The sequence below is a fragment of the Vanellus vanellus genome (genome assembly GCF_965231255.1).
Source record: "Vanellus vanellus genome assembly, chromosome: 6".
Taxonomy (NCBI): Eukaryota; Metazoa; Chordata; class Aves; order Charadriiformes; family Charadriidae; genus Vanellus; species Vanellus vanellus.
This window is the reverse complement of record NC_138911.1, coordinates 17,684,213-17,700,706: the sequence shown is the minus strand read 5'-3', so window position 1 is coordinate 17,700,706 and position 16,494 is coordinate 17,684,213. Positions and strand designations below refer to the sequence as shown.

Genomic DNA, 16,494 nt, shown 5'->3' with positions numbered 1-16,494 from the left:
TGGAACGTTTCACTCTGCATCTTCCAGGAAAAGAATGACTGTAAGGTGTGACCTCTGTATCACTTAACCTGGAGATTTTTCTTAAGCCAAAGTCCGGCTGATGTTTCATCTTCAGCTCTTGGTGTTTACTGATGAGCATCGCAGGCGCCATCTCCTTCCAAGTGAGAGCTTTGTTCAGAAATACTCTCCAGCAGTGGCTCATAGCATGTCACTAGGATCAGGAAAATCCACTTGACCATAATGATGCTAAAATGTGGGGAGAGTGTAAAACCTTTCAAAAAGAAGCCCAAACAGACTTTCTCTTCTCCAGCTGTATTGGTCCATTATGTGCTAATTACTGGAGTTAAGGGATGGGGCACAGCTGTGGTTTTCTTCAAGCATGTTATTAACACTATCAGTACAACCGCGCAAACTCAAAAGGCATCCTGTTGCTTAAGCATGAGAGAAGGCACCCTGATTGTTTGTAATAGTTTTGTTTTTTGTTTTTTTTCCAACACCTGGTGTAAGAAACGGAAAAAGAAAATAATTTTGAGGCAACGGACTGAAAGTTGCCCATTGGTGGAGTGTTGGGGATGGCTCAAAGCAGTGCTGCTGTCTAGCTCTTCACTGTGTTGTGTCCCAGATCAAAGGAAAATATGGGGATGAGCTTGCATCTGCTGGATAAAATAATGTTGCAAATCAAGACAGGTGATGAAACCACCTGGTGGCTTTGTCTGGTGCTCTCAGGTTTTATTTTTTACATCATTAGGCATGCATGAGTTAGCAAGCCATTTTGGGCTGGATAGACACTGCCACGCGTGACTGGTGCTTCAGAGCTCGGCTGCAGCTCTGAGTGTAAACATAACCCCATCCCAGGCAGCAAAGTTGCCAAGATGATGGTTCATTAGTGCAATCTTTTTTGCTCTTATGTGTCTCGTATGTCTCCTTGTTAAACGAGACCTCTTGTATGCTCTGTGGCATGGTCTCCTGCACAGAAGGAAACAGCCAGTGATAAATGCTTAGATTTAGTACTTTATACCTACTTCTGAAATATTTAAATGAGAAACTGAGATTTAGTACTTTTATACCTACCTCTGAAATATTTAAATGAGAAAGCTCTCTGCAGTAATCTTTGAAAACAGATCGCCACATTGTATGAAGACAGCAATTTTCCCCTCCAAAATCAAATGATACTAGAAAAAATCAGACAGACGAGGTGGAGGAACTACAGTCAATTCACTCTTTAAAAAAATGTTTTTTTTAGTTTGATATTCCCTTCCCAGGACCTGAATAGCGTATTCAGATAATAGTTGGATATAAATGCTAGATATAATTGCTAGATAGAAATGCTGAGAAAGACTAATCAGCAAATTGTACTCTTAGGCTGGCCCAGACACACTTTCTAAAAGGAAATTAGTGCTATAAAACATTTTACACTTAATCCTTTGTGCTTTCAGTTCTTGGAGGCTGCTTGGCAGAATGAAAAAAAAAAAAAAAATCAGTAAACAACTGAGAAGCCAGCGCACAAGCAAGCTCAGAAACAGGGCGCAACTGAAGTCTTTAGTAGTCATTATGTACCTGGAGATTACCCTCATCATCATCATCATCATCATCACTGTAGTCGAGCTGGCTGTGAAAAGGTGACAGCTCGTGATTTCTTCCCTTATTGTTTCCAACAGCTGGAATAATTTTCTGCCATAGCTTTGCTGTGACAATCTTGTTCCTTCAATTCTTTCCCAGCCACTCTTTTCCTTCAAGCAGCCTTAGTCTAGAGAAAAGAAGACTGAGGGGGGAGCTTATCAACACTTATAAATACTTAAAGGGAGAGTGCCAGGTAGATGAGATCAGTCTTTTTTCAGTGGTGCCCAGTGATAGAACAAGAGGTAATGAGTACAAACTTGAATATAGGAAGTTCCATCTTAACATGAGGAGGGACTTCTTTACTTTGAGGGTGGCAGAGCACTGGAATGGGCTGCCCAGAGAAGTGGTGAAGTCTCCCACTCTGGAGACGTTCAAAACCCACCTGGATGCCATCCTGTGCAACCTGCTGTAGGTGACCCTGCTGTGGCAGGGGGGTTGGACTAGATGATCTCCAGAGGTCCCTTCCAACCCTGACCATTCTGTCTCAATGTTTAATGGCCTTGCATGGTACCTAATATAACGAGGAAGGTACAAACGTGCACCGCTGCGTCAGGCAGGACTTCTCCTGGCTAAATCCATCCTCTCGTGGTCTCATGCACCTGGCAGGAGCTTGCTAGTCTGGCAGCTGCCGCAAGCTATGGGCAGTGGCCAGCAGCTGCCAACATCTGGGCAGCTCACCTGCCCCTCTCCCAGGTTGCTTAGTGCAGCACGACCACCTGAGAAGCTGCTGAGGAGGACATCAGCCTCAGTTGGGCCCTGAGGTTTATTATCAGGACAAAACGCTAATGAGCATTGACTTTTCTGCATAGAGAGTTGGTTCTGGTGGCATGGCCAGAGCCTGCTCTGCTGCTAGGGAGCCTGTGATGGTCTTTGCAGATGAAACGTCACTGGACAAAGTCTCATCTTACCTTGGTTTAAGTTGAATACAGTTGTAAATTAAGCAGCCAGATCCAGCCCAAAACTCACTGCACTCAAAGGAGGGTTCTTGCCAGTTTTTGTGAGATTTTGGGGAGCGTGCCCAGGCAAAGCAAAGGGCTTAAAACTACCTGTCCCAGCATTTCCCAGCCCAGTGTTCAGTAGACCTTTAATGTTAAACTGTTAGATTGCTTCCAGCCCGTGAACCCTTGCCTGAACGTAGCAAAATGCTTGAACCCAGCAACTTGCTCGGAACCCCTTTTTTTTTGTCATAGAAATTTAGGCCTTTTGGAGGGAAGCTTAGCATCCTGAGCCTAAAGATAAATACGAAAAGGCAAAAATTGCACATGCAGCACCATTACCTTACCAAGATCCATATGTATGTTGTCACAACACAAAATAGGTTTTATTCGTGCATCTTAGAATGGGGTTGGGATATTAAAAATGTGATCATCTCTTGGTTTAAGAAGCCATCTGTTCTATTCTTCCTTCCTTCCTCAGCAACACGAGGCCACAAGAGGAGGTCAAAAGATTATTCTTTTTTCATTATTCTTAATCCAATTCTTCAATGGAAATGGATGCTCTTTTTATTTAATCCGTTTATTTAATTGCTGCTGCTGGAAAGCTATCTCATGGCCCACAAGAAGTTAGAAAAGCTTGGATGTTTTCCTTTTTATTGGGGTTTAAGGTTTTCTTAGGGGAATGATGGTGCACAAGTCTGCTAGAGATCTTGTCTTACTGCTGCACCCATCCCGCTCGATGCACTCTGATACAGGAGGTGACAAAATGAGTGTCCTCTCTCCTCACCTGTGTGGGACAGCTCAGCACTACGCACCTTGCTACGGAGGACTTTTTCCTTGGCTCAGAATACCTGTGCCCTGTCTGTCATCGGACCTGTCTCGTTAAAGCTGCGTTGCTCCTGCCTCACCTCCTCATTGCTCCATGACGGGTGATGGAGCATCCTGGGGGGAGAGCATCTTGGCCGCAGAGAAACCCCCCCAAGCCCCTCCACTTCTATGCCCCGTTAATAGCCATGGAAAATCTTCTGATGTGAGCCTTTAAACTCTATTCCTGGTGGCCCGGAGCTGAGATGGATACAAGTAATCTTCTCAACCTCCCTCTCTCCCCTTCCTTGTTATCAGCCTCTGTTAGTTGCTTGCGTTTTGGACAGCTGGGCAGGGTAGAGCAATATCGCAGTGATGGCTGCAATCGCTTTGAATGACCTCGGTTTCACCCCCGAGCACCCAACATTGGGTGTTTTTTTTTCCCCCTAGAGTAATTTCCAAGCACAGCCCCTTAAGGCTGAGCTGAAAAGCCTGTCTGAGAGGTGGCTCTGCTGCCGGAGCGCCTGTCCCTCCCTGCGTGGCCACCCGCTCTGTTTGTCTCGCCAATCGATTTTCCCTCCTGAAAGCCAAGCGCTGCTTTCAGGTCCGCTCGGATCGATGCTGGCGAGGAAGCGAGAGAAAACGAAAGGAAGAAAAAAGGGTTTGACTCCGGGCGCTGAAGGCAATTGTCATATTTTTTCCCTTTGAAACCCGAGTGGGAGTTGGCTGGGATCTGTCAAGCTGTGAGTTCTCACACATTCGGTAAATATTTAGGGTCTGATTCACTGCTGAATCACTCTGTTATTTTTTTGGCTCTATTTGGAGGAACTCCTCCATCGCTGGGATAATGCCAGCCATCTGAGGTCCTCTCACCTTTTTATTTTAGCATCTCATGGTCATGTGTGCCTGTCCTCACAGTCACCCATCACGACAGGGAGACGGTGTCATCCCTGCCTGGCAGAAGGACTTGGAGGCACGCTGGTCACAAGCGCCAGAGTTCTTCTCTGACCCTAAATCCAAAACTGGCCAAAAGCTCCAGCCATCAGCTGGTGAGACCATGGTGTGTTGCTGAAGGGTCCACACATAGCAGGAGGTGGTACACATGCAGCATTGCAGTCTGTCTCATGGGACTCGCCATACTGTGGGTGCCCCTTGGTGCGTGGTGGGTCATACACCAGCTCCTGCTGCTGCATGGTGGTCATTTAATACCCGTGCTGCTTGTCTCGCTATACCTGGGAGACCTTCTGGGGGGATGCGAGAGGAGCATATTTCCCTCCATAGATGACCACAGTCGGTGTTTTCCACGTACAGATCTCTGATTTCATTGCAGGTGGAAGACAGCATGATGGATGTGTATGATCTTGTGTACGAGGAGGTGAGGAGGAACACCTCCAGCTTCAGGAGGCACGAACTGACTGCCATCCACGAAACAGTAAGTTGTCTTTCAGCCTTAGCAGAAAACCTTGCCCTGGGGTATCTTCCTGATGGTTTCAGCAGGCTGGGGCTGATGCCTGTGTTCTGCCTCGTGGATGCTGCGATGCCATTTTTCCCTCGGGAACTGAGTCCTCCAGCCTGCTGTGAAGTCTGCTGCTCCTTCCTACTCTTCCTTTCCCGAGTTTGACCAACAAGATTATCAACAGGAGGAAAGGGCCACCTAGCTGAGCATTGCTCTGGTGCAAGATCTTCAGAGCTTCCACACTGTAGCTGATATGTATATATGGTCTGTCTTAGCAGGCCCTCTGCCGTGCTCCCTGTCGTGGTATGAGAAAGTGGATATACACGTCTCTGGTGTCCCTGGTCAGGTAGAGAGAGTGGGTGACTTCCACATTGTCCAGCAGAAGTATTTGAACTTGGTTATTTCTGTTTGCCCTTGAGCCTGGAGGTTACATGACCTCTTGCAATGCTGGAGACCTGCTAGCAAGCTCCCCAAAACCACCGCCCTGCATGCTGTTGGCGCAGGGGACTTCTCTGTAACTCAGTAGGTGGGCAAGAGCGGTTGTCCAGAGCATAGGGAGGATGCTTGCCCTCAAAGCCGCTGGAGATGAGTGAGGTTGTCCCCCATGGTGGGTAACTCCCAAGTCCCCACTGAGTAAAAGGAGATGCCGTCCCCTTGCGCAGCAGGGCCTGTTTGGGCAGTGAGTTCACGGCACGCAGCAGGGCTGGATGGGAAGGTCATCTCCGCTCGCCTGTTTCCAGTTATCTCCCATGCAGTTCCCTTTATCCTTCTGTGTTTTCTTAAATCATCATAACAAGTACTTTCCGAAGCTGCTTTCATCCATGCTTCTCAAAAGGCAGAAAAGGGCAAGTGTTTCTCATTGAAACAACCGTGGTGGCCCTCAGAGACATGATCAGCCATGGTGGTGCTTGCTCTGCAGGCTTGTGGAGCCACACACCCAGAGTCCCCCTTGGCAAGGAGAACCAGGCAAAATACCCAGCTTCATCAGTTGCTTATTTTAGCCACTTTAATTTATGAAGAAACAGTCCTTCTGCTCCTTTTGTTTTTTTCTTCCTTCTGCTAATGCTCCAAGCTGGCCAGTTCACCCTGGCTATAGGAAACCAGCTCCACAGTAGGTGTTGCTGGGGAGCCACAAGCACTGGAAGCATAATCTGTGCATCCCTCGGTTTTCCGGAGCAGCCACTGAGAGAGCTGGTGTGACCATGGAGGGAGGGCTTGGCCCCAGCCCCAGGCAGCAGTCCTGGAGAAGCACTGGGAAGTTTGGATCATGATCCGTCCACCTCCTCTGAATTTAACCTCCACTGCTGCAGCCATTGGTTGCATACCTAGGTGCTTTGCTCCTTGCAGCCCTTCCTTGTGTAGCCCTGCCTGGGGCAACGGGGAGGAAGGGTGGCCCATCGCTGGCACCTTCTGCCGCAGCGGTTGGCGGCGAGGGGAGAGCCCCGGAAGGCGGCTGGCAGACCTCTCCCTCTCTTCCAGTTCCTGTGCTGCGGGAAGCACTCTCCGTTTGGAGACACGGCCAACGTTGAGCACAAGACATGCCCATCCAGCCAGTTGCGCGAGGCAGGACAGGTAAGGGAAAGGCTTCTTCCACCCTACAGTGGGGTTGTGCCGCTACTCATTAATTGTTAAAACCTCACTGGTGTTTAATTATTAATAAGAATTGGGGCTTTTTCATAGTTCATTGCTATGGGTTGGGGTTTGTTTTGCTGGGGGGGTGTTGCTTTAGTAAGGAGGCATCTCACCTGATGGAGGATCCCTGGTGGATCAGCAGGTCTCAGACCCGCAGATGGGGTTTCCTTTTCAGCGCTAGAAAGCCTTCAAAATGTTTGTGTTTGCAGCCTGTCGCTTCCTTCCAGCTTCCTCCTCGTTTTCTGCCTCTGCAGAGAGTGTGAGATATCGCGGGCATACGTCTGAGCTCAAAAAAATGTTGGACTTTTCCATGTGACACTAGTTTCTGAGGCTTAAAAAGTGTCCCACTAACAGCAGACTTGTAGTTTGCCATAATTCCTTTTCCCCAGGGCATTAAGCAGGTATTAAAATGAGAAACTCATGAAGCAGGATGATGATGTCCAACAGTAGCTTCAGCAAGTACACTTCATTCCTCCTCTTTGCAGTATCTCAGTGAGGCTGATGGAGAAGCTGCCGGTACCAGACTGCCTTTGCGCTGAAGCTGCAATGTAGACTTCATAATCTCTGAGCAAATCTGTTGTATGATTATTTTTCTTCCGCTGGAGTAGCCAAATCAGCTGAAGTAGCTAAAGCTGCCAGCATCAATATGTACGTTGTCCCTAGGAAAAACAAAACCGTGTTGCTACAGCTATACGAAAACATTGTTGTTAGGCGAAGATGTCAAGCGCTAACAGGACGCCGTGATGCGCAGGCACGTGTCAGCCCGCGGGGCAGTGTTTCAAAGTGCCGCCGCCGGGGACGTCACATCTCGAAGCGGGCTCGAGCTTGGCTCAAAGAACGGGGAGGGAGAGCAGGGCAAAACTGGGCACCGTAGGGGTGGCTCTGTTCTCCCCCCATTAATGGCTTGCGGAGGGTGGGAGGATGTATTTTGCCACCCAGGGAAGCTCAGAGTTTGGTAGCTGCGCTACGTTCACTCTTGGCTTTGAGCGCTCTTTCTTCCCTCTGCGAATCACGTCATCGAGGGCATGCTCTTGCATTTTTGGAATGGCTCTCTTGGCTAACACCTCCTGGATTCTCGCGGGGCCGGCTGGCACGCTTCAGGCTAATGTATATTAATGTTCGCAACACCTTACGAAATTGAGCTGCTCATTAGTATCCCTGGGGAATGCATTTCGCGTTATGGCGTGCTCTGCTTTTCCATCTTTTCACTTCCCTCTTTCCATTTTCCAGCGGGTGGAAAGGAAAAAGCTGGTGCGCGACCACGCTTACCTGTGCGCACGCACATCCCCCACAGTCCCAAACGCATCACGCCAAGAAAATCGTAGGCATGTTGTAGTAACAGAAAATACACTGCAGGGGTATTTCTGGGGGTTGTGGTAGACAGTAAATTATCCATGGCCCAGCAATGTGCCCTTGTTGCCAAAAAGGCCAATGGAATCCTGGGCTGCATAGGGAAGAGTGTGGCCAGTAGGTCGAGGGAGGTCATTCTCCCCCTCTGCTCTGCACTGGTGAGGCCGCAACTGGAATAGTGTGTCCAGTTTTGGGCTCCCCAGTTCAAGAGGGACAGGGAACTGCTGGAGTGAGTCCAGCGAAGGGCAACTAAGATGATTAAGGGCTTGGAGCATCTGCCTTATGAGGGAAGGCTGAGAGAGCTGGGACTCTTTAGCCTGGAGAAGAGAAGGCTGAGGGGAGACCTTATTATGGCGTACAAGTATCTAAAGGGTGGGTTGAAGGAGGATGGAGCCAGGCTCTTTTCAATGGTTCCCAGTGACAGGACGAGGGGTAATGGGCACAAGTTAGAACACAGGAAGTTCCGTTCAAATACACGGAAAAACTTCTTTACGGTGAGGGTGACAGAGCACTGGCACAGGCTGCCCAGGGAGGTTGTGGAGTCCCCTTCTCTGGAGATTTTCAAGACCCGCCTGGATGCAGTCCTGAGTAATGTGCTCTCGGCAACCCTGCTTTAGCAGGGGAGTTGGACTAGATGATCTCTAGAGGTCCCTTCCACCTCTGAAAATTCCGTGATTCTGTGTTTGTCTTCCCAAGTTGCAGCCAGCAGCAGGAAAAAGGAGAGCTGCCCACAGAGCGGCCCAGATGTGCAATGCTGCGTCCCCCTCTTGCCTCCCTTTCTATCTGGGGTTGTGGCAGGTGCTGTTGGGGGGGACAAAGTCCCCCACCGAGCTGTTTCCGTGCTGCAAGGGGTGTCTCTCTCTTCCCAGGACTGCCTGCAAGAGATCCGGGACTTCCTGAAGAAGCACATGGACTTCGTCTCCACGCTGCTGGGTGTCACCATCGGCTTCACGGTAGCTATGTCTGTTCCTTCGCATTTTGGCCCTGAGAGGCAGGTTCCAGCGCGGGAGGTGTATCCCAAATTAGCCCCCAGAAGCCGGGATGATTTTGGAGACTGGCAGCAGAGAAACAAGCGGTGGTAGACTCCACCGTGGAAATTAAGAAAGGGCCAGGACTTGTCTTGGCCAGGCTGTGATGGATGGAGGGGTTTTCCTGCTCCTGCAGTGTCTGCATTTCATCCGTCCAGGCTTGCCTGAGTGTCTTCTCCTGCAAGCGAGAAACCGTGTCACCTGCCACAGAGCTTGTGGATCGGGTGGGAAGCCGGCAGCAATTGTGGAAAAGGAGACGCAGTAAAAGCTCCGTATTTTAGGAAACTTGCTGCCTCTCCTTGCCCGATGCTTGCTGGCTGCCTCCCAGCTCAGGCTGGGAAGTCCCTTTGCACGGCCAGAGCTGGAAGCTCTTGAAAGCTGCTGAGCACCAGCAGTGGAGCTGGAGAGCTGTGCAGAAAGGGAAAGTCTCATCCTATTAATGACCACTAATGAACCCGGTAAGGTGCATCTCAGGCAGTGGGTGGGTGAAGCACGGGCTCTTAAGGAGCAGGCTGCAAATGAGAGGAGCAGAGCGTGTTGCCTGGGCTCCCAGGTGTCATCTTTGAAGGAGGATCCCACAGAGGAGCAGTAGGATCATCTTCGGAGGATGGCTTGGGTAGAAAAGGTCTGCACTGAATTTGTGAGACTTATTTGAGGAAGGACAAAATCAAAAATGAAGTGCTGAGAGAGGAGTGTGTCCTGCAGCAGTGAGGGAGCTTGGTGGCTGCACGGGGATGGTCCCTTCGGAGCTGGAGAGCACCACTAATTAAAACAAGCCTGCTTGTATTCCCACCCACTGCTTGGCAGAGGTGCATCACTGTAATTACCTCTACATGAGGACTCTGCATGTGTGGTGAAGCGCGCCAGAAAAGAGTACGTGCCAGGAGACTCCTTTCTTCACCGTGAAAGGGAGGTTTGGTCTGCTGTGATATCTCCATGCTGGTCCCAGCTGGGGCGACCTTTCCTGACTGAATGTGTCTTTGGAGATTGTTTTACTACTTGTGTCCGCCTTGGCACAATTATGCGTTCAAAGTCTCTCCTCCATCTAAATAAAACCCAGAGGATCAAACACTTTTGTATTTTATGCTGCTAGTAGTATGTTAGGAAAACCATCAGGCACTGCTATGCAGCTATAAATGTAAGGTCATGGGCGAATATTTGGTGTCACTTTCTAATTTTTCTCGGGTATAGGAGGAATTTCACTGCAGCTATATTCTGACAAAAGCGGGAACGTTTTTATTGTATGTATCTTTTTTCACAGCTTGATGCTATAGCCCGATAAGGCGGCTCTCTTTGAAGCGTGTGCGAGGGGAAATCTCTCCGCGCGGTTTGCTATTGTGATGGCAGGATGCAAAGGAAGCGCGCAACCGGGGCTATAGGTGCTCTGATGTCACTCTCCCTCGGCCAACAACGTGCACGTGTCCCCACATCAAGCCCCAAGAGCAAAGGTGCTTGCACGTGGAGGCAGAGCTTTAGGAAAGAGCACGTTGTCGCAGCCCTCGTTATCCTTCCCACAGCAGCCTTATCTCCGCCTGTGTGAATCCCGATGTGTGTTATACCGGGCAGCATATCACGACACAGAGGAATTATACTGTCCTCTGCGTTCGCAACCGTGCACGTGCACGGGGTGGGGGTTGGGCTTTGTTAGGGTCTTTTTTGTTGGGTTTCTTACTCCAAACAATACGTGAGGTTTGTTTTTGTTTTGTTTTGTTTTGTTTTTTTCTTCTCCCTATGTTATCTTTACAAAAGGCTATTATTATGCCAGAGATATGTTTGTTTGCGCAGAGGAATGCTTCATGGCAGGAATTTGAAATCTGAGTTTCCTGGTTTCTTCTCATTTCTTGGTACTTTTAGGACTGGGTTTGAGCCGTACTGTGCTAATTCCAATCAGATGCTTTAACCACGTGTTGAGGGAATTTTTTTCTCCCGTGTTGGAACTGGTGTTCACCATTTTACTGGAAAACAGCTCTCTTAAGAAAAATGTGGCATCCTGACACATAACTTCAGAAGTGCCAAGTGGACTAACAGGCAACGTTTATGATCGCTTATTTGCACAGATGGAGCATCATAATCAGTTTGGCATTTAATTGTGTGCCCGTCTCATTTATTTCCTTTTTAGGTTTACGGGATGATCCTGACCTCATTCCTCTGGTTCTCCATCCACTTCAGCGGCAACCTGGACCGGAAAGGCAAATACACCTTGCGAGAGAGGTAGAAACCCGCCGCCTGGGCATCCCTACCAGGTAGAGCCAGCTCTTGGCGCAGGAAGATGTCTGAAGTCACCCACAAAATCCCCTGGGAAGGCGTTGCGTGGGGTCAGGCAGTGGGATGTGTGTCATGTGTTTCCCCTTCCCACACTACGAGCTGTCATGCGTTTCCAAGCTGGTCAGAGCGGACGATGCTCTGCGGAGGAGCAGTCCCACACCTTCACCGAAAATGGCCAAGGACCGAGACATGCACCTGGGCTCGGAGATGCAGATCGCCTCACCGGGGAACGTACAGGCTGTAGCTCCACAAGCGGCACACAAAGAGACCCTTAGGACAAAAATGGAGAGAAAAGCCCAGCAAAAATCACAGCGCTAAACCAAACTTCTCTTGCGCTGTCGTCTGAGCAGTTCCCTGTGACCCCCAAAGATGCAATCTTTCTGGGAAGATGGCTTTGGATCACAGCCCAGGACCGGTCTTTGGCTATCAGCAAATACGTGGACACAAAGTGTGTCATTGCTGATAGGAAATGTGCTCTCCTAGCCTGGACACTCGTAATGATTGACTTTGGGCACGTTTCTGATCGTGCCCGAGTATGTAGGCATCTACCGACTGTCAACTGTTTTTCCCCTGTTTTCAAATATTGCCAGATTTACAGAGCTTTTTGTGGAGATCGGGGTGGGGGGGTGGGGGGAAATCGGAAAGCAGTGCATGAGCTTTGAAACAAGTGACCAAGCATAAGGACATATCCCTCTGTCGTTCTTCCTTGCTGATGCGATGCACCATTATTTTTTAATTCTTAGGATTTAGTCAACCTCCTAGAGCTTGACGCCACGCAGATTTCACAGGAGCTTGTTAACTTTCAGCCTTAGCGCTGTGTTTATCTGGCGTCACTAACCCACTGCGCTGCTGTGCAATACAAAAGGACTTTGGTATTACACATACAGGCAAGGACTGAAGTTGAAATCTATAAGAGAACAGGACTGATCTCCAGCCAGGTCAAACAATGCAATGTCCAACTCCGCATCCTCTTTACGTCACCTTATCAATAATAAACAGAAATTTTAAAAAGCCTCAATCAACTGAAGAACTCGGCGCTCAGCCTAGCTCAAACGACAGCTCCCCGGAGTGCTTTGCCCTCATTGCAAGGAGGCAGAGCCATTTCGGAGCTTGAAACCCATCGCTGCAATGGATTTAGCACCTGCCGGAAAACCTGCTGTAAGCTATATGACGATGTGAAATGTCTGTTGAACCAACAACAGCTTTCACTCCTCTCCTTCGTTGTGGCTTTTAGCCATGAAAAACGGTAAGTAGCAATTGTTTATTGAGGGAAATGTGGAATCCCCCATGCTGATGTTCAGGACAGGTCCTGGCCCTCAGGCAGGGGCTATTACACGTACAAGAACAGCAGTACAGCCTATAGCACCCGGTTAAAATTTTAACACGGCTGCAGGTGTCTTGCATTGGAAGGAATTGCTCTGGGGGGAGGGAAAGGGCTGTTGCTCCTCACCCCGCTCCCTTGGAACCAGTGGAGCTTCACCATTGACTTCACAGGAAGCAGGATCAAGTTCAAACCCCTCCAGAGTATTACTCAAGCTACCTCCTGGCAGTCACCAACACGCCTCGGTCTAGCAGGGATTTAGTGGTGATATGCACTTGCCACCGTACCCACTTTCTAGCAGTGGGGAAAGACTCACTTACATGTATATATGTACTATTAATTCTATCGCTCTCTGGAGAGAGACAATCTCCCTTGTGAGCTCCGGCTGCTATTGTCCAGGCCACTGCTATTGTTATTCCTCAGGCCAGCTGGCAGCTTGTGTGACTCATGGTTGCTTCAATAAAGATGAATTTCTTGCAAAAGGCCGTCATTCCTTCTCTTTTTCTGCCGTGCACGAGGCCGCCTGCATTGCTCGGAGGTTTGCGTCATGGAGAGCCCTCAGTAATTCTTTCAGTGCTGGGAAGAGACATTCCCCACGGGGGCAGCTGGTGCTCGCCTGTCCCAGAAGCCAAGTGTGCCTTAGCACCCGAAAGGGAGAGGACGGCATTGGTCCTTGGGAGGAAAAGGAGCTGCTCATCAGCCTCATCCTACCCTCGGCCAGCTGCTGGGGCAGCAGGCACGTACCTCACGAGGAGTAACGCAAGCAGAGGCGGGAAAAAAGCTTAAGGACATGTTTAAGCAATAAAGACCGGAGTATTTGTACGAAAGGAATCTCTACAGCTTCGCTTTTTTAAACACTAGGTAGCCAGGTCTTGGCCACCACTCTGTGTTGACTGGACAACTGATGATGTTCTGCTCTGTCAAAAAAATCCATTGGAGATCGAGCAAATCGGTGGAGTCTATGTGTTCGGTGTGGGTTACCTGCTTAAGCCTCACCAACTAGTAGAAAAGAGCTCTGTTAAAGCTTCACCACCAGGACTGCTAAAGCTTTAGGTACTTCTCCTTCCAGGGTCAATTTTTAATGTAAAGGGATGATTTTGGACAGAAGTGGCATATACGTGATAAAGAAACCTGAAAGGCTATCGTATCCACCTCCCCCGGCTCTCGTTTCCCTTGAACCCTTTGTGATCACTGGAACTTCATCAGAAGAAGCAGGCATCTTTCCAGCACTGGCCATATTAGGGGTGTGGGTGTGTGTAGCTTCTCTTTTCACACCTCTGTAATGATTTTTTGCTGCTTGCGGCAGGGATGAGAACATGACCTGCACCAAACCATCTCACGAGGGGTTAACGCGCCTGGAGAGTCATCATTTCTTCTTCCCAATAAGCAGCAGATTGGAAGCGTGCAGTTTCTTGTCCCAGGGAGCTGGAAGTTCCCTTTCTCCCTCTGATAGCCAACCATGGGGTTTAGGGAATTCTTTCGGTACAAAATACTCCAACATACTATAATAAAAAAAACAAAACAAAACAAAACAAACAAACCTTGTTCTCTATGTACACACCAGCCACCTCGTGAGTGTTATTCCCATTTCACCCGCTGCTGGAGTTCTCCTGCGAGGAGCAGCACCTCTAGTGAGTGGGTAGCAGAGCCGTGACCGGCCGGACACACTCTTCTACCAGAGCTCGTACTGGGTGTAGCAGCAGGGGCTCCCGCCACCCTGCGATGACATCCCGCCGCCGTTTTCAAGAGCAGGACAGCGGATACCTTTGACTCCTCGGTTTTTAGAAACCCGTTACAGAAAAATGCAACGTTACCATTTGGTTCGCGGTCGTAGGAATGGCGGCACCCAGGGATGGCTGGATGGAAGCTGTGAGGTCTCGAGCGGATTTTTTAGCACCTGTGCCAACAAAAAATCCCCGTCCTGCAGTCAACGGGCTTAGCATTTACCAGTTCCTAATTTGCTGCTTGCTATCTGCAAATTACAGCTCTTGTGCAAGCAGAGCAAAACCCCGGGAACCTATTTGTAAGCGCTGCTGAGATTTGCCCGCTGTTGAGAAGAGCAAGAGGGAGATTTTGTCAGGATAAGAGCATGGGGTCGAGCAGTGGGGATGCAAAGCCGGCAGCCAGGCTAGGAAACACCTGCAGAGCCTTCCCAGGGCTCGCGCGAGGGGAAGCGGGCTGTTATAATCGTAATCATGTCAACGCTCAAACTACGGTAGGAAAGAAATCCTTATTTATGTAGGCCTAGGCAAAGGCAACAAAAAAATTAAAGCGAGACCAAAGGTGCAAAGTTCAATGTTTAATTGTGAATTGGCTCCAATTAATTGTCAAGTAAGCTCCAGCAATTATCAATTAGTTCCGCTAAGGTCACCTGGGCAATCACAGTTTGGCCTCTCTGCGGGTACGAGTTAGTTTGTGCTCATGCGTTACTCTTTTCCTCTTATTTTGGACAAAGCCCCAGGTCTATCTGAGGACATGGGAAGAGGGAGCAACCTAAGGCCAGGTGATTACTGACGGGACTGGGGAGCATCAGCCCATGGCAGCTGCAAGAAGCCTTTTGTGTGGTGCTCTTCATCCTTCACTGCCCATGCACAGCTCGGGTCCTGCTCTGCCAGCGTGAGCATTCGTTTTCATCTGAAGATGAGGAGAAACTTCTTTACTTTGAGGGTGGCAGAGCACTGGAACAGGCTGCCCAGAGAGATGGTGTCACACACTCCAGAGACATTCAAAACCCGCCTGGATGCTGTGCTGTGCAACCTGCTGTAGGTGACCCTGCTCTGGCGTGGGGGGTGGGGTGGGGTGGACTGGATGATCTCCAGAGGTCCCTCCCAACCCTGACCATTCTGGGATTAATTTCCCCCGAGGCTTTATGCGGGGCTCACCGTGTGCCTGTGGTAGCCCAACCACAGCTTGCTTATGAGCCAGGGGAGCTTTCCCGGTGCCCGCTCCGAGGGCAGCGGATGCTGTTTTTTCAAGGTACTCCTCCCACACAACCCTCAGGGCTTCTGCAAATCTGTTTTTTCAGTACCCAGAAAAAAAAAAAAAAACACCCAACTGAGGAGCTCAGAGCACTTGTGAAAAGCACAGGTTAAGCAATTTACTGACTCTCCAGAGGCATGCGGTGGTGAGGAGAGTGGGACTTTCTCAGCCTCGTGGTGTGCTGGCTCGGCTCCAGAATGTTTTGCTGTTTCCTGCCCTTATTGCCTGTGTGTCTGCCAGTTCCCGCTGCCAGCAAAATAGAACTTCCTCATGCAACAGCCCCTTTGTTGTCCCTAAAATAAAGGTTCTTCACCCCCCGGTGTGCAAAAAAAACCAACCAAACAACCATCGCCACACCGAGTCGGGATATTCGTCTTTATTTCAGTTCTGCAGAATCGGGTAGCGGGCGTTTGACAACAGCCAACACAGCACACATTTTTGACAATCCAATATTTCTAGCGGTAAGATACAGCTGATTGGTGAGCTGTAGAGTTCCTTTACCATCCCTCATCATGCATATGCATTCAAGTTAATGTTTTAAACGTGTTGGGAGATCCCCTTAATTAGCGTGCTTATTATTTACAAGAGGGTGTGTGGTTTAGTACCATAATCTCCTAAGGCTCCTCTCGGATGCACTCTTATCTAAAGTCCATTCCAAATACTATACATTTTGTCATCCTATACTTAGATCAGAGATGGGCAGTGTACTCCCTGCGTGGACCTTGTTTGCCTTCCATAAGTTCTCAATATGGTACTCCTTCAACAATAATTATTATTAGACTGAACATTAGGAAAGAATTTTTGACAGAAAGAGTGGTCGGGCATTGGAATAGACTGCCCAGGGAGGTGGTTGAGTCACCATCCCTGGATGCGTTTAAGAGACGTTTAGATGTGGTGTTGTGGGATATGGTGTAGGGGAGAACTTTGTAGAGTAGGGTAGATGGTTGGACTCGATGATCCCAAGGGTCTCTTCCAACCTAGACAATTCTATGATTCTATGATTCTATGATTCAATTTCTTTGATCTAAGTTTCGGTTAATTGTTTCTACATCTAGTCCAGGTGGATGTGCAAGGACACAATTAATGATGATGGGTTTTGATTTC

The 16,494-nt window shown here is 49.1% G+C and overlaps 1 protein-coding gene across 1 annotated transcript in view; it reads left to right on the top strand.

The window, feature by feature from the left end:
• Window positions 1-11,266, top strand: part of TSPAN32 (tetraspanin 32) — a gene marked incomplete at its 5' end in the record, with an annotated part of 42,881 nt that extends 31,615 nt beyond the window's left edge. Inside the window, 4 exons of the mRNA XM_082485416.1 lie at window positions 4,690-4,791; window positions 6,295-6,387; window positions 8,667-8,750; window positions 10,945-11,266. Of these exons, the coding sequence (XP_082341542.1) occupies window positions 4,690-4,791; window positions 6,295-6,387; window positions 8,667-8,750; window positions 10,945-11,040 (375 nt within the window). The 3' untranslated portion in view covers window positions 11,041-11,266. The remainder of the gene's footprint in view (window positions 1-4,689; window positions 4,792-6,294; window positions 6,388-8,666; window positions 8,751-10,944) is intronic.
• Between the last annotated feature and the right edge of the window lie 5,228 nt (window positions 11,267-16,494).